The 24,685-nt window shown below is 47.4% G+C and overlaps 1 protein-coding gene across 1 annotated transcript; it reads left to right on the top strand.

The window, feature by feature from the left end:
• The first annotated feature begins 3,791 nt into the window (after positions 1-3,791).
• Positions 3,792-23,361, top strand: ZNF343 (zinc finger protein 343). The gene is made up of 3 exons (XM_048222375.2): positions 3,792-3,842; positions 16,904-17,030; positions 20,758-23,361. The coding sequence occupies exons 2-3, from the start codon at positions 16,997-16,999 to the stop codon at positions 21,672-21,674; spliced, it is 951 nt and encodes a 316-aa protein (XP_048078332.1). The 5' UTR covers positions 3,792-3,842; positions 16,904-16,996; the 3' UTR covers positions 21,675-23,361.
• Positions 23,362-24,685: the final 1,324 nt, after the last annotated feature.

Below are 24,685 nucleotides of genomic sequence, written 5' to 3'. Positions count from 1 at the left end.
AATTTCTTATTGTGAGTTAGAGCATGTTTAGACCCAGACCCTGACCCTGACTTGTGCACTAAACCTGTTTCTCACTTTGACCCTGACACTTTCAGTCACCCTAACTCTATGGTCTTCACCACGACAGTAACACGGATCGTGAATGGTACTGTCACACTCAGTCTCACTACCACATTCATCCTGACCCTGAACCTCATACTCAGCTTTACCCTAACACTCACTCTGACTCCGACCATCACCATCATCCTCATCCTGACTCTCACCCTCAATCTGACCCTAAGCCTCATATTAGACCAGAATCACACTTGACTTTCATTGTCACACTCATTCTTACCCTGACCCTGGCCTTGTCTTGTCCTTGACTCTAAACCAGACCCTCCCCTCCCCTCTCACTCATCCTCATTCTAAACTTACTCCTTAAATGGGTGCTTATCCTGACACTGACCTTGACCTTACTCTCCTGCTGACCCTCACATCTGACGCTGACCTTGACCTTGCTCTCCTGCTGACCCTCACGTCTGACACTGACCTTGACCTTGCTCCCCTGCTGACCCGCACATCTGACACTGACCTTGACCTTGCTCTCCTGCTGACCCTCACATCACTCTTCTGCCATTCTCACTCTGACATTGACCCTCCTTGTGATCTACCCTATTCTAAGTCAAACACCGACCCCCAGCCTGACTCTAACAGTAACCATGGACCTCATCTTGACAATCTTCACCCTAAACCATACCCTTAACCTCTCCATGACCCTGACCGTCATCCTCATCTTGATTCTGACCTGACCCAAACACTCAGTCTGACTCTTTTCCAAACCCCAGTCCTGACCCTCACTGTAACTCTCAACTTCACCCTCACCCTGACCCACATCCTCACTTCATCACCGTCACACTTCTACACTTACCCTCATTCTGACTCTGACCTTGACACCCCTCAAATCACCCTGAGTCTGACTCCCCCCTGCCCCCTGACAGAATCACTGACCCTGACACTTACCCTTACTCTGATCCTCACCATGACCCATATGGACCATCTTACTGACTGATAAATGCTCAGTCTGACCCTACCACTCTGACCCTATCTCTCACCCTCATACTGACCCCCACAAATCTAAAGTTGATATCGAGGTCCATGGTCAAAGTCAAGGCCAAGGTCAATAAAATAAAATAAAATCAACGTTCTACTATGGCCTTGGTTGTGACATAAGAACCCAGAACAAGGGGCGCCTGGGTAGCGCAGTCGTTAAAGCGTCTGCCTTCGGCTCAGGGCGTGATCCCGGCGTACCGGGATCGAGTCCCACATCGGGCTCCTCCGCTGTGAGCCTGCTTCTTCCTCTCCCACTCCCCCTGCTGTGTTCCCTCTCTCGCTGGCTGTCTCTCTGTCACATAAATAAATAAAATCTTTAAAAAAAAAAAAAAAAAGAACCCAGAACAAGCACAGAACCTCTGAATCATACACTCCTCTTAAGTATAATTTATACCTTGTTAATATTACTAGTGAGAACTAACTACTAGTAGAGATAACAAGATAAGCCAGAACTAGATAACTAGATACAATTAGAATAATTAGAGAATGTAAAAGAAGCTCCAGAAGATACACAGGTCTGAAGTTACCACTATTTATCTAGTTATCTAGTTAGCAGTAGTAATTTTAACAAGAAAAAATTCAGTGCTTTAAAATAGTTTTGAATGTTCTTTGGAGAATAATAAGGTATTCTGAGCTGATTTCACAAATACTCCTAGATTCTTAGTTCACTTTTACTCTAGAAAAAAGGATTTTTAAAAAACAGTGTGTGATCATAGGGCTGTTAACACAAAGCCTGCTTTGGTTCATTGTAGTTCCTCCATGTCACAATAGGAAATCTTTTGAGTGCTTTTGACTACACTTGAAAACTTATTAGGGCAATATGTGATTCCGAGCTCCTTTCTATCAGTGTCATAACTGATGAGGAGAAGAAAGGCAAAAGAAATGTAGATACAATTAAATGTCCTTACATCCTGCAGCCCATTGATAAATACCCGATGATGGGGGAACAGAAGGCTGGCTGAAGACAAAGCAGAAGCTGACACCCCACAACCCTCCCCCCCCAGATGGGGTATATGTGACATTCCTCAAGCACTCCAGGCTGCCCTAAAGCTAAGGAGAGGAGAAACAAATCGTTAACTTATAGAGATCACAAACCTACAAGACGTGAGTCTCCCTCAGTTTACGAATGTCTTAGCAATCTACAAGAACAAAGCATTCCTAATAAATGGCCTAACTTCCAGAAGGGAATGTAGATACAATCAAATGTCCTTATAACCTGCAGCGCACTGACAGTTACTTGAAGCCTGGTGGAGTGTAATGTTCCTCCAGGAAGCTCCCAACTATCTTCATGTTGACGCTTTCCTAGAAGGAAAAACAACCGTAACTTGACAATGGCAAGGCACCCCCCAACCGCTTAGTATATAATCAGCCACCCTTCACAGCCTCATCACCTGAGACAGGCAGAGTGTGAGATTCCTCAAGGAATTTACAACTACCTTAATGTGAATGCTTGGCTAGAGGCAAAAAGCAACCTTAGCTTTGATGTGGTTTTGGAATATAGGTGAGGTTCGGTGGGGTGAGGTCCGGAGCCTACGACCAAGAAAGAAGTCTTGAGACGTCTTTGGTGCAAAATGGTGATTTATTAAAGCACGGGGACAGGACCCGTGGGCAGAAAAGAGCTGCTGCCTTGGGGTTGTGAGGAGTGGCTGATTATATACTTGGGAGTTGGGGGAGGTAAGGAAAAGGGAGGTTTCAAAAGGATTTTCATAGGTTGAAGACTCCCAGGGTACTGGAGGCCTTGCCATTGTCAAGTTCAGGCTGTTTTTGCCTGTAGCAAGGCATTAACATTGAGATAGTTGGGAGCTTCCTGGATGAAAGTCACACACATCCCACCCAGGAGGGGGGTTGGGGGTTGGGGGTTGGGAGGTGGGAGGTGGGGGGGTGTGGTTGCAGGGTGTCACCTTGTGCTTTGCCTGCAGCGCTCGCAGCAGCGAAGAGGGCCTTCTGCTCCTTCATCAGCTTGACAATATCCAGACCTCCAGGATCCTGTAAGCCTTCTTCGACATATGAAAATCTCCTCAGAGACTTCCTTTATCTCTACCACCGCACCGCCACACAACTTAAAGTATATGAGCAATCACTCCTCACAATTTCACAGTGCAGCTCTTTCTGCCCACGGTCCTGTCCCTGTGCTATAATAAAAGCACCTTTTTGCACCAAAAACATCTCAAGTCTTTCTTGACAGTTCCCTCCTGGCCCACATCACATCACCTCACCAAGGACCACAATTGCTGGGTCACTTGGTAAGAGTATGTTTAGTTTTAAAACCCTCAAGCTGTCTTCCCAAGTAGCATGTTACATGTGATGGCGCTCACAGGGGACGGTGTGTATATTATAGAGCCTAAGTCTATGGAATTTAGCTCTGTCACGGGAGGAAAACAAACAAAGCTGAAATGCAATCACTCGGGCCAGAAGCCAACCCAGAAATGCGAGGGACACAGGACCTGGCCCTCCCACGGAAGATCGTAAGATCGGGGTCCTGAAGTTGTGCAGGGAGCTGCTGCAGAGGCTTCTGGGGAGTGTAGTCTTTCCGGAGAACGGGTCAAGGGAGCCGTGATTTCACAAAGAAACCACTACCTGTTTTAGGGGTAGGCTGTCATTACAATAGCCATTGTCCTAGTAAATGACCGCGGCTGAGGGGCGGCCGCATTGGCCACCGACGGGAGGCGGGGCTTGCGGGGATTCTGGGAAGTGTAGTTCTGGCGAGGACCGGCCGGGGCAGAGGGCTGTCTGGGCGGATCCCGCCCGCGGCGGTGAGCGACGCTTACCCCGTCCCTTGCCCCTCGACGTCCTAACAGTAGGGCAAGGAGGGTCGGCAAAGGGTCGGCCTAGGGTCAGGGGCGCGGCTAGAGTGCGGCAGGTGGGGAGTGCGGAGGCTCAGGCCGGTGCGTGGGGGGCTGAGGGTTCCATGTTGGGAGGAGGGTCGCGCCTTTGGGGCGAGGGAACCGAGTGACGCTCAGCCAGCGCGGAGCCCCCAAGTTGCTGGGGGCTGCGCCGAACTCCCTTCCCCGGCTGGGGTTAGTGACTTGGAACTCCATAACTTTTTATTTTGAAGGGGGTGGACATATTCTGGGCCAGTTTCCGAATGGGGGCGGCCCTAGCGTGCATCCTCAGGCGTATTTGAGAGTGGGGATGATGAGTTCAGCTAGGGTCAAACAGCAACCCCCCCCCCCCCCCCCAATGCCCAGGTGTGTCTGGGCGAGGGAGCTTTACTTGGGTCTTCACCTCCGTGTAGTTGTGGAAACCCAGGACTGATCGTGAATGTCAAGTTCTGGGTTGGTTGCTTTCGGTGGGGCTTACTCTTCCGGGCCTATAATCGGGGTGTGTGCCCAGCGCCTCAGGCTCCGCTGTGCCTTGGTTTGTTGGGGGTGGATGGAGGCGAACTTGTTGTGGGTGAAATATACTTAGGTTATGGGGGAGTGTCTGGAGTCCCTGGGGGTTTTCAGAGGGTGGGGGAGGTTTTGGCCTGGGACGAACATCCCGTGGTGAGAGTTGACTGCACTGCTGGGACTTGGCATCTAAGCAGTTTTTTGTTTTTAAAGATTTTATTTATTTATTTGACAGAGAGAAAGACAGCCAGCGAGGGAGGGAGCACAAGCAGGGGGAGTGGGAGAGGAAGAAGCAGGCTCCCAGCGGAGGAGCCCGATATGGGGCTTGATCCCAGGACTTTGGGATCACGCCCTGAGCGGAAGGCAGACGCTTAATGACTGAGCCACCCAGGCGCCCCTGTAAGCAGTTTTTTGAGTGGGGACAGGTCTGCTTCTCTGGGACCTGCTGTCCCAAGGTTTGTCTTGGCATGCTGCTTTGTGGCAAAGATCTCAGGTTTGGTTGTAACAAGTGACCAGTTTGGCTGATTCCGCCTTTTCTGCTTTTCCCTTGTATGTTGGGGGTCAAACCGCTGGCTGGCTTGGGACTTAGTGGGGTTAGGTAGGGTGGGGAGCTTTGAGGGCTGCTGGCCAGCTATCCAAATCACTTCTGGCATCTGACTGGGTTCAGGTGTCAGGACTTTCATTTTATTTTACTTTTTTCGGTAAGGAAAAATTGTAAACTTACCGGTAGAATAGTACAGTGAACCCCCGTGAACCTAGCATTGTATTCAACATTTACTAATCGGCAGCCAATCTTGTTTCATAGACAGCCCCTCAATCCTACGTGTGGATAACACTTGTTACATCCCACAGGGCTAGACCACTGCTGACATTACCACTGACCAAAATGGCTTGGCACTCTACAGCTGGAGTTCAAATCTAGGAACTTTCTAGCTTTGTCAACTTGAGCAAGATTTATAACTGCCTCAGTGTATCACAAGACCTAGCTTACGGGGTCTTCAAGAGGTAAAATTTGTACGGTGCCTGGAATTGTCTCTGGTATATAGTAAGACTTTAGTAAATGCTAGCTATTCCTAATTATATTATAACTTGAGGCCAAGAGGCATTAAAAAAGATTAATTCCCTATTTAATAGGAGCATATCAGGGCAGGTTGTATTCTGATGCCCACACCTGATTTTGTCTCTCAGAAGCTGTCTACATTCTTCTCTGAGAGATCTGAGGCTTTCTTTTTTCTGTAAAGGAAGAGGAGCGCCCCTTATTTAAACTCGGGGATTTCTAGCCTGGTATGTGGGGGCCAGGAGACAGTCCTGAAGCTCACATTGCCTCTTTCATCCTCACCACCTGCTTAAACCCTGCTTGCCCAGAGAGGACTGGGGGGAGAAGGAGAAGACTTCTGGGCTCCTGAAAGCCCACTTTTGGGTGCAGGCCACTCACCTTTTGCATTCCTTCAGTGCTTTCTGAGCTCCAAACCACGGGTGAATTTCCTTTGCTTATTCTGACATCTTGTGTCCTGCAGTGTCCCATTTGAGACTCAGAGGCCTTGCTTGGTTCCCTAGGATCCCAGGACTGATTTAAGGACAGGGGTCTTTATGGAGAATATTACCCCAGACCAGGTTGCCACCTTCCTTGGCCCAGCAAAATTTCTCTGTAAGTTTATTCCTATGCATCTGTGTTCTCGATGCTTTTGGAAATGCTTTCTAAATGTAAGTTTCCAGGGGCACGTGGGTGCTCCGTTGGTTAAGCTTACCTGACTCTGGCTTAGGTCATAATCTCGGGCCGTTGGATCGAGCTCCGCATCAGGCTCCATGCTTAGTGTGGAGTCTGCTTAAGATTCTCTCCCTTTTCCTCTCCCCTCCCGACTTGTTCACGTGCATGCTCTCTCTCTCTCAAATAAATTAAATAAATAAAATCTTGTAAAAAAATAAGATGTAAGTTTTCGATTGTTTCTACCAGTATTTATAAGCACAAGTGATGTTTGTAGATTGACCCTTTATATCCTGCCACCTTGCTAAATTTAAATTCATGTATTCAAGTTTTTGTTTCAATTTTTTGGATTCTAGGACACATTCATGCCAAGGTAAATAAAGACAGGTTTATTTCCCATAGATAATCAGTTTTATTAATTTTCTATGTATCCTTCCAGTATTTTGTTTTTATGAAACGACAATCAAAGATTAAACACGCATACATGTTTATGCCACCGCACCTCTCCTAAAGGTGTCTTTGGTTAAAGTGAAGTATTTAATCGTTATGTAGTAAGATTTATCCACTTCTTTGTTAATGGCTTCTGGATTTTATTTTATTTATTTATTTATTTTTTCCTTTTGAAGGTCTGTCTTTCCCCAAGGTCCTCTGTATATTCTCCGGTATGTTTCTAAACGTTTTTTTTGTTTGTTTGTTTGTTTCTAATCTTTAGGTCTTACACTGCTTGGAATTTATTTTTATGTAAGGTGTGATCTAGAAATCTAACTTCCAGGCAGATAGCAGCTTGTCTCAACCCTTTGTGAAGAGGCCGTCCTTTCCTGGCTGTGTTAAGATGCTGTATTCACCATATACATTAACCCCCAAACACACACGGACTCTCTATTCTGTTCCATTTACTGTCTGCTGCTGCGCTCACATCACAGTTTTATTTTCTGTACCATTATATATTTTCCATTTTATTATAAAATACAACACAGGAAAGAAAGCCACACAAAAGAGGTAGTGTAGAATGAGAAGAAACTGAACACCCAGGTCAAAAAGGAGAACTTTTTTGGTCTCCCCAGATGTTCCCCCATTTGTTTCATTCCAATCACAACTTTGTCCTTCCCTTCCAAAAGTAACCTTTCCCTGAGTTTCACGAAGGTCAGTCACCTAAGCACGCATCTCTAAACCTTATAGTTTAACTTTTTTATCTTAAGAAAAGCCCCAACCTAACCTAATTATGATTTTTTTAAAATGTCTTTTATTTATTTCTTTTAAAGATTTTATTTATTTATTTGAGAGAGTGAGAGAGCCCCAGCAGGGGGTGGGGCAGAGGGAGAGGGAGAAGCAGGCTCCCCGCTGTGCAGGGAGCCCCACAACGCTGGTCTGGATCCTAGGACCCTGAGATCATGACCCGAGCTGAAACCAAGAGTTAGACGCTTAACTGACTGAGCTACACAGGTGCCCCCAAGTGTTTGTATTTTTATAAGGAAATAGATTGGTCACAGCCGACTTGGCAGACAGAAAAGGGCAGTGAAATCAATCTGGATGCACCGTATATAAATTGTATCATTTGCCATCGCTGAGACACCTGTTACAAGCAAATGGCGCTGCCCCAGGATCCTGTCCGTGCGGTGTTGTTGAGATGTAGGATTTTGTGACACAAGTTGTGCTGACAATGTTTGTTTTCTGCAGATTTAATATTATACTGTCTTTATAGCCACAGATAGATTCTCTTTCCTGAGGTCTCTTACAATGGAGTGAGAGATGTTTTTACCATTGGGAAAATAAAATAGTGACGATAAGATAATTAAATCGATTTCTCTGGGAAATAGCAATAGGCAGATTGAAGTTGGTTTTTTACACTCATTTATATATCTTGTAAATATTTAAGTCTTTTTGGATCCTATCTTTTCCCCAACATTGTCTTACGACATTTTACATGCATGCAGGTAAGTTGAAAGGTTTGCTACACCCGACTGTCCGTGTACCGCCTATGCGGGTGGATGGATGTGATGAAGCCAGTCTAGCAAACTGAACAGTTGGGTCACGTGTGCACAAGGAGATTTTCACACACACACACACACACACACACACTTGAAGCCTGGACGTTGTCCTCACCTATTAGGTTTTCTGACATTAAACTGTCTTGCCCATTCCTGGGATAAAGTCTACTTGGTAATGATATATTATTATTTGCTAATATTTTATTATCCATTCCTGGGATAAAGTCTACTTGGTAATGATATATTATTATTTGCTAATGTTTTATTTAGGATTTTTGCACCTAGTTTTGTAAGTAGAATTGACCCCTGGTTTTCTTTTTCTGTAGTGCCGTTGATGAATGAGTCAGGAAGCATGTTTTTAATGCTTTGGGGCTCTTAATCTTTATTACGGAATGACCTATTCCTCAAAGTTTTGCTAGAATTGGCCAATTTAATTATCTAAGGCCAATGCCTTTGGGAGAGGTCTTTGTCTTTTCGTTTTCTTTTTGGTTAACAGTTTTTCCTTTTTTTTTTTTGACTTGATTTTAGGCAATTTCTATTCTTCGAGGAAATCACCCATTTCTTCTGCTCTTTTCTGTCTCTCCTCTCCCGTCCCTCCCTCTCTCACTTGATCGCACTGTCCGCTTTGCCCACAGTGTTGCCTCTTGGCTGGATGGTCAGACTTCACCTTAGGCTCTGAAGAGCAGCGTTTTCTTCACTGTTTAGATTTCCCGTGATAGAGTCCTGGGCATTCTGTGTGCTGAGCTAGGTTTTTCCTGGTCAGTATCCCTGCTTGTTCTTAACGGTACGGCAGGTGTATGGACAGGCACATGCCTTTTTTGTTTTATATCCTGGGCACAGTCACAGATCCCAGCACACTGAAGTCCCAGTCGACAGCAGGGACTGGGGCTGGGGGAGAATCAGTTTATGGCCTTTTGACCTTGTAGTAGAATGCCATGTCATTGGTCATTGGATATCCTAGCATCCCTCCTGTGTGGCCTCTCCCTATAAGTATATGCCCCTACCCTATTGAACTTAGAAGTGACCATGTGATTTGATTTGCTAATGAGCTGTGGTCCGAGGTCTCCCTTTAGGTCAAATTTGTAAGTATGGTTCTCCATCTTTCATTTTCCTCTCTCACTCCTACTGACCGTGTTCCAAACAGAGGCTGCACGAGCAGCCTTGGCCCCAGAGTGAGGATGGCTTTGGGCATAGTTACAGATGATACCTGTTGGACATGGAGCTGGAGTGAGAAAGAAACTGTCATTACATTAAGCTATGGAGATGAGGGGTGGGGGAATATTCGTCATTACAGAAGAACTTGACCCATCCTGACTGACACAGACCCCTCCTCCCCTTCACTGTCAGGGTCGTCTCTTCTTCGGGGTGAACTCTGAACCCTGTGGACATCTGCTTACTCTTGGTGTTTCCATTTAGTCCTTTGTTTGCTGGGCATTCTTGTAGACAGGGGTGAAGGCGATGGGCTTTGGAATGAGAATTCTGGATTCAGGCTTGGCTCTGACACTTCGCAGCTATGATCTTAAGGACACATCAACTGACCTCTTAGTGTCTTTGTTTCCCCCTCTGAGATGGAGAGGGTAGCAGAGTCTACCCTGGCTGTGTTGTGAAGATTCATGAACTCTGGACAGTACTCATTTTCTATGTGTTAGTATTATTAGGAACAGAGATTTATAGAGATTTATTAACTTAGCCCAAATTGTCCTGCAGTAACATGTGACCCCCACCAGATCTCAGTGGCCCCCACAGCAATCTAACTTTACCCCCAGTCTTATTCCTCCTCCTTTGTAGGTTGCTTTGTAGCTCTGCACCATGACCTCTTAGAGTAGAACCCAAGCCCCTCTTGGGGACATGCTTCTCTCAGAACACGAGAGCTGGTGGAATCATGCAGTGCTTAGAAGTGGCACTGTCCTTTTCAGTCACATCCCACCACCCAAGGCAAGTCACAAGACCAAGCCTGATGTCAGGGGCAGGGAAGTATAGTCTTTTTTTATAGAGAAAGAAATAATTGGGAACAATGGTAAAATCTACCACAAAGGCCTGTTTCATCCTAGTCATCAGGACTAGCAAGATGACTGAGATGTATTTCTTCTTACCAGAAGCTGTTAATCTAGTAAAGATAGTCAAAGAGAAAAATTGCAACATAGCATAGTAAGGTAAGATGCCAGGTTGGACAGAAGAGGGAGTGACCATCTCTGCCGGTGGAATTAGGGGATGAATCATAAGGGCTCCTTAGGGGAACCTAACCAGCCTCCAGAGGGTACCTGGCAACAGTATGACTGTAGTCTGTGGGGCTGAGATCCTGGACAGAGTGTCTGAGGTGCTTCTGAACGTGGTTGAGCTCCAACACCACCTGCCTCCTTTGGGACCACGTGGGTGGATGACTCTCACTTGGGTTCATCTGGAGACACCAGTGCATAGTTCCGATAAGGCCACGTGGATAAGAAGGTGGGGGTTACCTTCACAGAATCATCGTGAGGCCTGGAGACTGACCTAAAGGAAGAAGGACTCCACTGAGACCCCGAGTCCTCAGAGTACAGGGACATGGGATGGAACACAGCTGGAACCTAGGGCCAGGGGAGTCAGGAGCTGAGTTCTGCAAGCCCAGTTTGGTCTGGAAGGAGACATTCTGAGCCTCTTTCTCCACAGGCATTATGCCATATCTTCACTCTGACTCAGGCTCCGTGGAGCAGAGGCTGATGTGACACCTGGAGTTTGAATCTGAAGCTGAGGGAGGGAAGGAATTGTACCTTTTGACAGATAACGAAGAGCGGCGAGGGACAGACTTGAGGGTACACAGGCTGGAAAGGGATACGGGAAAGAAATCCAAGGAGGCCCTGGAGCCCAGGGCGCCATGTTGAATGAGGAGGTGCAAGAGGACAGGGCCCCTGCGAAGGAGGCATGGGCTCAGGGCCCACGGTAAAGCTCCCGGCAACACTGAAGGGCTTCTCCATCGCACAGGTCCTGGCTTCATGGAAGCAAGATGGCCTTTCACAAGTAAGCCTCCAAGAATCACCCCAGGCAGCAGAAGTTGATCTTGAGATGACGTAACTTCTACCTGGCCCTCTAGCAGAATGTCATGGAAGACACCGGGCTGACGCTGGGGCCACAACGTTGCCTGATCCTTCTGGCCACTGAGAGCAGGGCCGGGGGCAGCTTTTGTGTCTGGAGGACAGGGAAGACACGGAGATCATGAGGAAACGGACTCAAAATCACCCAGCAGAAGGTGAGAGCTGGTGGGTCTGGAGAGGCAGCGGGGCCGGGGGAAGCAAGCTTGGGTTCATCGAGAATGTTTCAGTGAGGACAGGTGTGCCCAGGGGCTCCCATCTCCCCGCCAGGCCTAGAGGAGCTGCTCTGGGAACGGCCTGCGCGGCCCGGCCCCTCAGAGCTGCTGCTTCTTCCCCCAGGTTTGCCTTCTCGCACTACTGCCTGGCTCCCAGGACGGGAGGGCAAGCCCCAGATGCTGGTGGGTCAGGTTACTTTTTTTTTTTTCCCCTGAAATGCTGGCTGTTTCCCCCAGAATAAGTGTATATTCTCTTTCTTGAGAAGGGGAAAGGCAGTCGTTCATGTCTGTGTCAGACACTGTCTCAGTCATTTGTGTGCTTGATTTTCTTTGTTGAAAAAGATACCCAAGGTTCATATTAAGACTCCAGCAAACTTTTCAACGTAAGTGGTATTTTTGAAAAATAGATTATTAAAAACTCTAAATGTACTATTAAATTTTACTCTGTATCTGCCCTAGCTAAGGGTACTGGGCACTGGACACCTTTTCACCTTTTTATCACTGAATTATTTTTTTTAAGTTTTAATTTAAATTCTAGTTAGGTAACATACAGTGCAATACTGGTTTCAGGAGTAGAATTCAGTGATTCGTCAGTTGCATATAACACCCCGTGCTCATTATATCAAGTGCCCTCCTTAATGCCCGTCACCCAGTTACCCCATTGCCCCATTCACCTCCCCCCTAGCAGCCTTTAGGTAAGAGTCTCTATAGTTAAGAGTCTCTCTCTCTCTCTCTTTTTTTTTAAGATTTTATTTATTTATTTGAAAGAGAGCATGAGTGAGAGAGTGCAGGTGGAGGAGGGGCAGAGGGAGAGGGAGAAGCAGACTCCCCACTGAGCAGGGAGTCTGACACGGGGCTTGATCCCAGGACCCCACGATCATGACCGGAGCCGAAGGCAGACATTTAACCGACAGAGCCGCCCAGGCGCCCCATATAGTTAACAGTCTCTTATGGTTTGTTTCCCTCTCTCCATCCCCCACCCCATACTGTGTTCATCTGTTTTATTTCTTTTCTTTTTTTTTTTTAAGATTTTATTTATTTATTTGACAGAGAGAGAGAGACAGCCAGCAAGAGAGGGAACACAAGCAGGGGGAGTGGGAGAGGAAGAAGCAGGCTCCCAGCAGAGGAGCCTGATGCGGGGCTCGATCCCAGAATGGTGGGATCTCGCCCTGAGCCAAAGGCAGACGTTTAACGACTGAGCCACCCAGGCGCCCCTCAACTGTTTTATTTCTTAAATTCCACATATGAGTGAAATCATAGGATACCTGTCTTTCTCTGATTGACTTATTTCACTCAGCATAATACTCTCTAGCTCCATCCATGTTGTGGCAAATGGTAAGAGTTCATTCTTTTTGATGGCTGAGTCATATCCTACCGTGTATATATACACCACATCTTCTTTATCTGTTCATCTATCACTGGGATTTTGGAACATAGAGAATTAGCGAGCAGAGTAGTAATAGGCCCTCAGGTCCCATCATCCAACTTCAGTAATCACCTATAATGGACAGTCTTAAGTCATTTCCACCTCTCACTTCCCTCGCTGGGTTATTTTAGACAGGTCTCAGACACGATAACGTTTTCTCCATAATTCTTGACAACAGCTGTGAGAGGGAGCTGGTCCTGGGGGTAATACTATTTGTTTCAGAGGGAGGACGTCTGGCCCAGAGGGGTGTGTGATTTGTGTGGGCCACACTCGTCTTCCACACGGCGGAGCCAAGAGTTAGACTCGGCTTTCTCCGCCTCTCAGGCTTCTGCACCTTCTAATGTATGAAATAGCCTTCTTGCTCTTACATAAATCCCCATCTAAAAATGGAAGCATGTTTTCCAGCTCTCGGGAACAGGCCTGTATTGTCTGATGAATGACTCCTATAGAGTGCTCTCTCTGGATACAGTGGTTCACCCCCAATCCAAACCCCCAATCTTCTCTTCTCTACCAGAAATGTAATGTATTCTTTCACGTGGATGGGGATGACATTCTGCAAGCCCAACAATAGGTTGATAGATACCCTATCCTTGTTCTCGAGCCTCCGAGTTCTTTGGAAAAATGTGTAAAGACAAGAAATGATGGCAGTAACAGTAATTTTTATTGTCGTGGTTGAAATGGTTCCATAATGGTGCAGTAAAAGTGGTGGCAAAGTGCTAGCCCAGAGCTTTCAAACCAGTGTCCAGCCCTGGCAGTGGATCGACAGTAGGACTCCCAGGACACAGGAGAAGAACTTATTGTTTTTTAAGATTTTTTATTTATTTATTTGAGAGAGAGAGAGAGAAAGCACAAGCAGGCAGAGCAGCAGGCAGAGGGAGAGGGAGAAGCAGGCTCCCTGCTCAACAAGGAGCCCGATGCGGGACTTGATCCCAGGACCCTGAGATCATGACCTGAGCCAAAGGCAGACGCTTAACCAACTGAGCCACCCAGGCGTCCCCAAGGAGGAGCACGCCTGGAATGGCGGTGTGAGGTGCTCGTGGACCTTCTCCGCAGCAAGACATCCAAAATGACAAAAAGCACAGCCATGTCAAGTCTGGAAATTACCCTAAGGACATGTAGGAAGTGGAGAAACATTTATTCAAGAAAATCTCCTAAATCTCAGTGAGAAAAGCAAGCGTCTGTGGCATTTGTCCCGCTGCCCGCGCCCTCCTGTTCCGTCTCCGGCTCCGTGTGGTGGAGGGTCTACTCCAGGGGATGCAGCCAAAAAGATGGGCTCTGTGCCCCCAGTTCTCAGTCCGGGACCTCACGTCTCCCCCCGCAGGGACAGGCCACCCGCAGTTCTCACTGTTGCAGGCAAGTGTGGCCAAGGGGTCTGGGGTCTTGTTCCTCCACCGGCCCCTCGTCGTAGGATAGAAGCTCTGTCCCGGGCCCAGGAGGTCGAGAATCAGGAGGGACCTGTTGCCTTTTCTCCAGTCTGCTCCTAGGGCAGGGATCCTGGGCCGGGAGGGCCAAGCCGAGAAAAAAAACGGGCTGTTGGGTGCCCCTCTCTCTGAGCAGGAGTGTTCCTGAGAGCCGTGGCTGCTGACCTTGCTCCCAGCTCCCGAGCTGCAGACGTCCTGCCCTGGGGGAGAGGCAGGCATAAGAACTGAGCCGGCCTCTGAGCAGGAGTGTTCCTGAGAGCGGGGGCTGCTGACCTTGCTCCCAGCTCCCGAGCTGCAGACGTCCTGCCCTGGGGGAGAGGCAGGCATAAGAACTGAGCCGGCCTGGTGCTCCCTCAGCGGACGGCTTTGTTTGCCGCAGGGCGTAGGGAAGTTCCAGTCTCAGCGTGCTAGGGAAAACAATGGAAATTTCGGTGGTGAGCGGTGAGAGGAAGCGGGCAGATCCCTGAGACCAACTGGGCTACGTTCTTTCTCTTTTTCAGGAAATTCAAATACCCTGTAGAAAGGCCGGTTGCCCGAGTATTGGCAGTTAAAATACACTCGTAGTTGAGGGAGCCCAGGCCAACGTGTGATCGCGAAGCAGCACGGCTTAGGTTACCGGAAGTAACTGTGTGGAGAATTAAAAATGGGGAGTCTTTGTACTGTTCTGAGTTTCAGGAGGAAGGATACACACTGCAAACCCCTCATGCCTCTCATGCCTGCTTCCATCTGTAGTATCTGTGGTTCGTGGTGGTAGGCTGTGTGTGGCCCTCAGACCTTACTGTCGTCATCAGGCCCTCTGTCAGGAGCATTCGGTGTGAAGAACATTCTAGTCGAATGTGTCTCCAGGATTTTCAAGTTAAATACCTACTGAATTTCTTGTTAAAATGTCTCAGTTGTGGACACTTAGTTCACGGAGTATTTAGGTACGTGAATCCCATCATTTCCCCCTTTTGTACTTTGACCTGCTGCCACTATTCTCGAGATCGGGCGTGTGAGCTTGAAAGTGCCCTCATCACGCACCACGGCTTTTGGGCAGACGTGGCCAATCGTAAGCAGTTTTCTGGGAAGGAAGCACTTTAAATATTAGGAAAGCTTGAACTCTCTCACCCGACCAAGTGAAGGTGTTTTTTGTTTTAAATTTGATTGAGGTGTAATAGTCCAATAACAAAGTGTGCAGTTCAAAAATGTTCTGAGGCTCTCAGGAAGTGAACACAGCGTGTAAGCAGCGCCCAGATCAAGAGGCGGACCGGCGGACCAGCGCCACTCGTGGGCGTTACACTCCTGCAAACCTTCTCGTCTTCCCACGATGCTCCCCCCCGGGGGTTACTCTCTCCTGACTTCTAACATCACAGATTACGTTTCCTACTTTCTGTTTTTGTTCTTTGTTTTTTTAAATGAACGTCATCACAGAGTCTGTCCCCTTTTGTGTTGGCCGTCTTTTGGTCAACATTATGTCTGGGGTTCATTTATGGTAGAATTTGTACTTCATTTTCCATCGTGGTTTGTTTTTATATGCAAAGGCCCCCACGTCGCCAAGGTAATTCTTGAAGAAGAGCAAAGCTGGAGAAATCGTGTTATGGGCTATCAAGATCTCTCGTGGTGCCGTGGTCATTAAGACAGTGGGGTATTGGTGTTAAGGACAGACAGGTGGACCAGTGGAGCAGAAGAGAGTCCAGAAATAGGCCCACACATAGACAGTGGCCTTACTGATAGAAGAGGGGCCTACAGTGTGCTGAGGGAAGGTAGACATCAGAAGAGGTGATGGGATTGGGTACCGGCCACAATGTGCACCTGTCACTTACATAGTGATTAGTGGCTGGAGAGCTAGTGGCAGAGTCCACTGGAAGCAGTTACTTGCAATTAATATACCCCAGTAACTGACATTTGAACCCTTTTGGTCGGGGCTTGGTGTCATTTAACTAAATCGTGCCAATGAGATTTGTGCAAGGAGTGCCGGAACTTAAAATGGTTGAATTTTCTAAAGCAGTGAATTTTAAAGCATACCCTGATAAAGTGTCAGGCTTTAAAAGCAGATTAAATGATCTGTAAATGCCCCTTTCCTTGAATATTGCTGCCATTCCGCTGCCTGCGGTTTTGCCCACAGGACATACTGCTCTCCAGGATGAGTGAAGCATTCGGGGCTTTGTTTTAAACTGCCAGGCAAAGAGACATTTTAGTAACCTGCCTCCCTCACAAATGCTCATTGTGGACCCCGTCTTTCTCTGTAGTTGAAGATTGTTCCATTTTCTCCTCTAAATCTCCACCATCCCCTGATGCCCAGCACAAGCCCCGCGTACGTGTGCTTCTCTCCTTTCTCCAGCCCCTCCTCCACGCCTCTCAGGATTCCTCCAGAACGAGTCCTCAAGGTCACTTTCCTGAGCGCTGCTTGAGGTTTGCAGATGGATTCACAGATCATTTCTCCAGTGAAATCCCACGTGTCCGAGGGCCAGGAAGGGGTTTTACGTGTCAGCTGTGCCCCCCTCCGATTTTAACACAAAGCCTGGGGGTGGGGGCCCAGAAGAACTTGATACAGAGAACTGTGTATTCTGAAAAGAACGAATTCAACTTCTCACATGTCCGGGCTCTCCAGGGCCACCAGAAACGCCCCTCACACTGGGAACACCGACAGTGGCTTGCTGTCCGCTAACTTACCGCTCGTTTATAGGTACCAGTCACATTCCGGGAGGCAGCTGTGGTCTTCACAGATGCAGAATGGAAGGTTCTGAGCCCTGAGCAGAGGAACCTCTACAAAGAAGAGATGCTGGAGAATTACGAGACTCTGCTCTCGTTGGGTAAGGGGGTGTTCTTTCCTTCATTAATTCAGTAGAGGCTTACCGGCCACCTACTATGTGCCAGAAAACGTGCCAGGCACTTAGCACACCTTAGTGATGAAATAGGAATCCCTGCCCATGAGGGCTTATTTTCTAGTATGTGGTGACAGACAACAGACCAAAAGCTTCATATGCAGGGGTAGCCGAACATGGTATGTTAGAAAGTGATCCATGCTATGGAGTATAAAATCGTCATACGATAGAGCAGGATGAAGGAGTGTTGAGTGTGAGTGGGTGGCTGGCTGAATTTTGCAATTGGGGATTTGAAACCAACGAGGAGGGACCATGTGACCAAAGATAGAATGTGGTAAGAGAGTTGGAACTCCGGGTACGTGGGGTAAAAGCATTTTGGGTGCAGGGACTTGTTGGTGCCAAGACCTTCTGGAAGGGATGTGCCTGCCGGGTGTAAGGAACTGCAAGGTGGCCAGTGAGGCTGGGGGCACAGATGGCAAGGGGGAGAGTAGGGAGACATTGCCTCCTGCCGCAGAAGGTACAATTACATGTCAGAGTTTGTATGGCTTTTGGGTTTCATAAGTCATATTTTTTTCTTTTTCATTTACTGAAAAATTTACATGGGTTGTTTAAACCTGGATTGGTAAACACTTTCAGTCGGGACATTACTCTGGATCAGGAGGTGGCCAGCTTTTTCTGTGAAGGGCCACATAGTAACTGTTTTAGGTTTTGTGGGGCTGTATGGTCTCTGTAACTGCTCTGGGGTCGGCCCTTGGAGTGCTAAATTGCCACAGACAACATGTGAACGAATGAGCGAGGCTAAGACTTGATTTGTGGACGCTGAATTTTCAATTCCACAGAATTCTTATGTATCATGAAATATCGTTATTCTTTTGACTTTTTTCCAACTATTTAAAAATTGAAAAACCATTCTGAGGTTGTGGACTATACAGAAACAGAGGGTCCCCTTGTTCTAGATCAGTGCTGTCCCATAGAAATATCTTATGAGCCGGGTGGGGAATTTAAAATTCCCTAGTAACTGCATTCTACAAAGTAAAAATAAATGGATGAAATTAAAAATTTTTTAGAGAGTTTATTTTTATTTTTTTGAGAGAGAGTGAAAGCAAGAGAGATCACAGAGGGAGAGGGAGAAGCAGACTTGCCACCGACCAGGGAGCCCGATGTGGGACTCGATCCCAGGACCCCGGGATCATGACCTGAGCCGAAGGCAGACGCTTAACCAACTGAGCCACCCAGGTGCCCCTGAAATTAATTTTAATAGCATTTTCTTTAACATAGTATGTCAAAAATATTATCATTTCAATATGTAATCAACATAGAAAAATTAATTAGATTTTTTTGGTACTAAGTCTTGAAAATCTGGTGTGTATTTTACACTGAGAGCACATCTTCATTCAGACTAGCCACCTTTCAAGTGCTCAGTAAACCCGTGTGACTAGTGGCTACCGGATTAGAGAGTGCCGTTCTAGAAAATTCCTAAATTTATAGATAAAGCATGTAGAGAAGAGTCACGTTTTTGGAGACACAAACCAGTTTCAGGCAGAAATTTCTTCAGCAATCTCCTTCGAATGGCATAGCTATTTCCCCGATGTGAATTAATCCCATTTTCTTTCTTCCATTGTCATCTGTCCCATGTGATTTGACCTGAGTCCATCTATTTTGAGTTCCAGCTAACTAAGGATAGGTTCGTCCATTTCAGTCTGGTTCTGTGTATTTCGATTTGGCCTTAGCTAGTCAGCCTAACTAGATTTTGTTTTTATTTTTAATTTTCTCTTGTCCTATTTATTCTCTTCTTCTATGTTAAGGCATTTAATGGGTTCAGAAGAAAATGTTAAAATGACCTGGTTTAGATTATTCTCAATACTAGAAGCCTTGATTCCTTTATTTTGCTCAACACATAATATTCTACAGGTCTCCAGCCTCTTATGGGCTCTTTTGGGCTTTTTTCTTATTTCTTTCTCTTTTCTTGGGCTGGTCCAGAGGGCTAGTGTCACATATTTTTTTTTTCTTTTTTTCTGTGTCTCTCTTCACACCCTTGAATAGTTTGTGAACTTTACTGATTCTGCCCATCACGTATTATGATAAACCCATTTTCTCTGTCACTTCTGCTTTATCCTTATACTCCTGTTAGGTTACAAGACAGCACAAATTTATTCTCAGACTCGTCAAAAATGAGATCATGGTGTTTTTCTTAACAAAATCAGCCTTTTTTTCTCTCGTTCTTCACATACTCATGTTATGATGTCTCTTTTCATGGGTTCTGCTAGACATAAGTGGGCCAATTTCCACTGAAATGATCTTTAAAGCTTTTTGAGGAGGAGTTTTTGAGTTAGCTTAGACTAGGTAATTCTGTGATAACAAACCATGTCAAACGTTGGTGGCTTGTCACAGCAAACGTTCCTTTCCCACTTACACTGCCTGTTGTTTAAGTTTAGGTGTGGTTCAGCTCTGTTGTTTCTGGAATTCAGACAGAAGGACCAGGCTCATCTGAGTCATGGGGTTCTTAAAGAAGAGGGGAAAAGAGCACTGATAGGACCACATGGAGCCTCTTTTTTTTTTTTTAAGATTTTATTTATTTATTTATTTGAGAAAGAGCATACATTGGGTGAGGGGCGGAGGCAGAGGGAGAGGGAGAAGCAGACTCCCTGTTGAGTGTGGAGCCTGATGTGGGACTCCATCCCAGGACCCTGGGATCACGACCTGAGCTGAAGTCAGCCACTTAGCCGACTGAGCCACCCAGGTGCCCACATGGTTCCTCTTAAAACTTGTTTGAAAGAGGCACTAGCTTTTCAGTAATCATTGGCCAAAGCAAATCACTTAGCCAAGGCTGATGTCCTTGTGATGGGATTGGTTTGGACCTAAGGCGCTAGAATCCTGAAACCATGGACCATGTTTTTCTTGTCTACTGCTGCATCCACACTGCGGTAGAGAACCTAGCACTTAGACATTTCTAATAAGTTTTTGTATGTCGATGGGAAACCTGAAATTCGGTTTTCTTTCATATATAATCTCTGTAACCACTGATTCATATAGCATTTCCCACATTTGGAAACCCTCCCGACCAAGTGGCTTTTTATGCCTGTCAGTCTTGTTTTGTAATAAGAAAAGACATGAAGGTGATTTTCACATAGGGCACAGAGACTGTTACGTCCAAGGAGAACTGAGTTGTGGGCACTATGTATCTCTGTGACCGTCGACGGCTTAGGTTCTTTAGTAGAAAGGGGAGGCTAAGGTTACTGAAGCTGTTTGCAGCACACAGTGCTTACTTGAAAGGTTCCTGTTTCCCATGTAGAAGATGGTTTTGTTATGGATTTTGTGGACTGCAGTAGAAGATGGAATGTTGGGGGCGCCTGGGTGGCTCAGTCGTTAAGCGTCTGCCTTCGGCTCAGGTCATGATCCCAGGGTCCTGGGATGGAGCCCCATGTCGGGCTCCCTGCTCAGCAGGAAGCCTGCTTCTTCCTCTCCCACTCCCCCTGCTTGTGTTCCCTCTCCCACTGTCTCTCTCTGTCAAATAAATAAATAAAATCTTAAAAAAAAATAAAGATGGAACGTGCAGAAATGAATGGAAAGGAATTATTGGTGAGGGGCAAATTGTGTTGTGCGTGTATTGTTAGTTACGGATGTGGCATTAAGACCCTCTGTTCCAGGACAAGGCAGAGCTGCCCAGCAGCCCCACGTAGGGCTTCTCTAACTGAAAACTCTCTCTCTCCAGCAGGACCAAAGCCAGAAATCTACCCCTGTGCCTCCTGCCTTCTGGCCTTCTGTCAGCAAGTCCTCAGCCAGCGTGTGCTTCAGATCTTCCTGGGCTTCTGTGTAGAGAATCACTTCCATCCAGGGGATTCTGGCCCCAGGCATCAGGAGTGGCAGTATTCTGCTCAGAGCTGCTGGAGTGGAAACACAGAAGGTCACCAGAGGGAGGGTGGCTCCCCCCCCTTGTGTGCGAGGACAGAGGAGACGTCAGGCGCATTCCCCAGCCTACCCCGAGGACAGTCAGCAAGAACTAGAGAAGGCACCATGGTGGTAGAAACAGAGCCTACCTCAGCCCAAAGTCTAAACCCTGTGCCAACAGACAAAGGAGTAAAAGAAGCCTCAAGATCGGGAGCGGTCAGCTGTACGGAACGTGAACTAGATTGTGGCCTGAAACCAGACTTGGTTACAAAGCAGACCACCCACTTACAGGAGAAACCCTATGTTTGCGGGGAGTGCGGGCGAGGCTTTAAAGTGAAGTCAACCCTCATCAGACGCCATCGGACACACTCGAAGGAGAAGCCTTATGTGTGCGGTGAGTGTGGCCGAGGCTTCAGCCAGATGTCGATCCTTATTAATCATCGGAGGACACACTCAGGGGAGAAGCCATATGTGTGCAAGGAGTATGGCCGAGGCTTTAGCCAGAAGTCCAACCTCAACAGACACCTGAGAACACATTCAGAAGAGAAGCCTTATTTGTGCAGGGAGTGTGGGCACAGCTTTAGAAATAAGTCAGTGCTCATTAGACATCAGTGGACTCACTCTGTAGAGAAGCCTTATGTCTGCAGTGCGTGTGGGCGAGGCTTCAGTGAGAAGTCATACTTCATCAGACACCAGAGGACACACTCAGGGGAGAGACCCTACATGTGCCTGGAGTGTGGATGAGCCTTTAGTGATAAGTCAACCCTCAGAAAATACCAGAAGACACACTCAGATGAGAAGCCTTATATTTGTGGGGAGTGGGGCCAAGGCTTTTGCGATAAGTCAGCCCTCAGCATACACGACAGGACACACTCGGGGGAGAAGCCTTCCTTGTGTGGTGAGGCTTGAGCCAGAAATCACTCCTCCTTGTTCACCACAGGACACACTCCAGGGAGAAGTATTCTGTTTTCAGGGAGTGTGGGCGAGGCTTCAGCTGTAAGGCAAATCTTATCAGACACCAGAGGATACAGTGAGGGGAGAAGCTTTCTGTGTGCAGGGATCCTGGGCAAGACTCGAGCAGTCAGTCAGACCTCATCCTGCGCCAGAGAGCCGAATGGGGAGGAGTCCCTATCCGTGCACGAGTGAGTAGGGCTTCGGAGACGTGTTGGGCCTCGTGAGGCTTCGAGGCACATTCAGGAGGGGAGCCTCACCGGTGCAGAACATGGGTGACTCGGTAGCCGTAAGTCAGCCCTCACAGCACAAAAAGGATGCACTTAGGTGGGAAGTGCTGTGTGTGAGGCAGGAACTGTGGGTGAGGCTTTAGCAATAAATCCACATTTACCGAACATCGGTGGCCCACTTGGGAGAAGTGTCGCGGGTTCAGAGGGTCCTAGTGGACCTCAGTGAGCAGAAGAGCAGGCAGGCAGGCACGAGGTGGCGCGCTCATGGAGGAGCTGGCTGCTTGCTGGGAGTGTGGGCGAGACTCATGCTCAGTGAGCCTTCTTCACACACCGCAAGGATAATCCATATGCAGACGCCCCGGAGCTCGGCCCACATAACCTCTTCAGGGCCGGCACCCCTGCCGCTCCAGGTTCCTGCTACTGGCGGCTGCACAGAGGCGTTCCTCCCTAGGACGTGTCGTAGCCACAGGCAACTGCCCCTTCCCAGCTAGTGGCTCCTGGCCAGTGACCGATTGATCTGGGGAGAAAAAAAACCTCAACGCTCCACTCAGCCGGGACAACTCCAAAGGGTCCTCCCAGGTCCAGAGATCCCCATGGGACTGACTTCTTGCTTGCAGTCACGTTGCAGGTCCTGCCCTCATTCCCTGATAAACCCCTCGAACTCTCCATTTCATTGTCTCTGGGGAATCCACCCTGAGACAGCTTAAGTGTGCAAGGGGGTGTGGACAGGGTTTTGGCCATAAGTCACCCCTCAACAAACCCCAGAGTATACAGAATGGAAGCTCTGTGTATGTGGGGAGCATGGGCCAGGGCTTAGGAAAAGCGTGTCTCAGTGTCCATCAGGAAACAGCGATTTTGGGAGAAGCTTTCCAAGGGCAGGGAGGGAGGCTTTAGCAGGACGTGAAACCTCATCTCGCACCAGAGGACACACTCAGGGAGGGCTCATGGGTGCGGCTTTATCTCTCCTACTGTGTTTTCTTGACAGACTTCAGGGGACAGAGACTTGCCACCGCCACAGACGGCTACCTCATTCACCTCTGAGGGGCCTTCAGAAGTCTTGACGAGAGGGAAGATGGCACTCTCAACTACAGAGACCCGGGTTTTCCCCTTTTTGTAATCAGATGGAGTAAAAATGTGGAAGGCTTTATTTAAGTAACCCAGGAATGGTCTAGTTGTTTCATTTTCATACCCGATTTCTTTCCCAGTTTCTCTTGTCCATTTGTTCTAGTAAAATCTTCTTTGCTACGTGCAGCCTGTGTGCCTTAGTCTCTCACCTGTCTGGAAAGGAATTCATACCCACAACCTGGATTTCCTACATGAATTCAACCCTTGAGAGACACGAAGTCACAAATCAATCTAATAGGGTTATGGGGAATCTGAGCCTCTGTGTGGGGAGGACGACCTACATTCTGGAGACAGGCTAACTGAAGGGAAGGCCTTCCCAGGTCCCCGGGCGCCAGAGAGCTGCCGCCTCTCCTGACTGATCTCCCTTTGGCTCTGGGAAAGCTCCTCTCCCAGGGTTTCCTTCCTTCCTTCTTTCTAGTCTCTCTTCGGGTCTCTGTTGAATCCCTCTCTACCCTCTGGAAGCACTGCTGTTCCTCGGTGGTCTGTTCACGTCCTCTGGTTCCAGGGACCCTTTAGCCATCCTCCCTACGTGGCCTTCTGGATTCCAGGATCGGGTCCTTTAACCTTGCCCAAACTGTTCTCCAGCCACGAATCAGTGCTTTGGGCTTCTTAGCTATTCCCTGCGTCGGTTCATAGGTCTAAAGACTCCTAAATACAGCTCCAATACCGTGTCCCCTCAGCCCTGCATTCCTCGGGTCCAGTCCTGCTAGTGATCCCCTCCCTCATTCCTCTACTCACTGGTCGAAGACAGCCTAGCCGTATGCCTGCCCTTGTTGGTCAGCAGTGAGATTTCTAGCATAATCTTTTTCCTAATGGAAACGTAATAGAATACCGTGCTACGCTGTTTTTATTTTCTCCTAAGATGCATGATATGTATAAGGGATAAAAATCCATGTTCTCCTTATATAAAGATGATTTTTGTCTAGCGCTGTACCCTATTCATTAATTTTAATCTAGAAATTGTTTTGGAGGATAGCCAGACATGCACTTACTCTTTAATTAAAGAGAAATTTGGGACAGGTTGTAATATGACATTCTAGAATCTTAAAAAAGAAAAAAAAAAAAAAAGGAAACCAGATTCCTAGAATTCCATCACCAGTGTTCTAAAGAATAAAAGCATTCCCTCTCTGTCTGAATGTTGGGGCAACAGCTGAGGATTGAAAATCTCGCAAAGTCAGGTGTTTTTTTTTTAATAATAATATTTTTAATTATATTATGTTAGTCACCATACAGTACATCCCTAGTTTTTGATGTAAAGTTCCATGATTCATTAGTTGCGTATAACACCCAGTGCACCATGCAATACATGCCCCCCTTACTACCCATCACCGGTCTATCCCATTCCCCCACCCCCCTCCCCTCTGAAGCCCTCAGTTTGTTTCCCAGAGTCCATAGTCTCTCATGCTTCTTTCCCCCTTCTGATTACCCCCCCTTCTTTATCCCTTTCTT

This window comes from Ursus arctos, unplaced genomic scaffold, assembly GCF_023065955.2.
Source record: "Ursus arctos isolate Adak ecotype North America unplaced genomic scaffold, UrsArc2.0 scaffold_16, whole genome shotgun sequence".
In the NCBI taxonomy this organism is placed as follows: Eukaryota; Metazoa; Chordata; class Mammalia; order Carnivora; family Ursidae; genus Ursus; species Ursus arctos.
Note: the sequence above shows the minus strand (reverse complement) of the source record. Positions and strands in the feature narration are given on the sequence as shown.

Bases quoted from the DNA above. Each gene is read 5' to 3' on its own strand.
- ZNF343 (XM_048222375.2), top strand. From the start codon at position 16,997: ATGCTGGAGAATTACGAGACTCTGCTCTCGTTGG. The intron at 17,031-20,757 runs GTAAGGGGGTGT...TCTCTCCAGCAG, and splicing joins CGAGACTCTGCTCTCGTTGG to GACCAAAGCCAGAAATCTAC.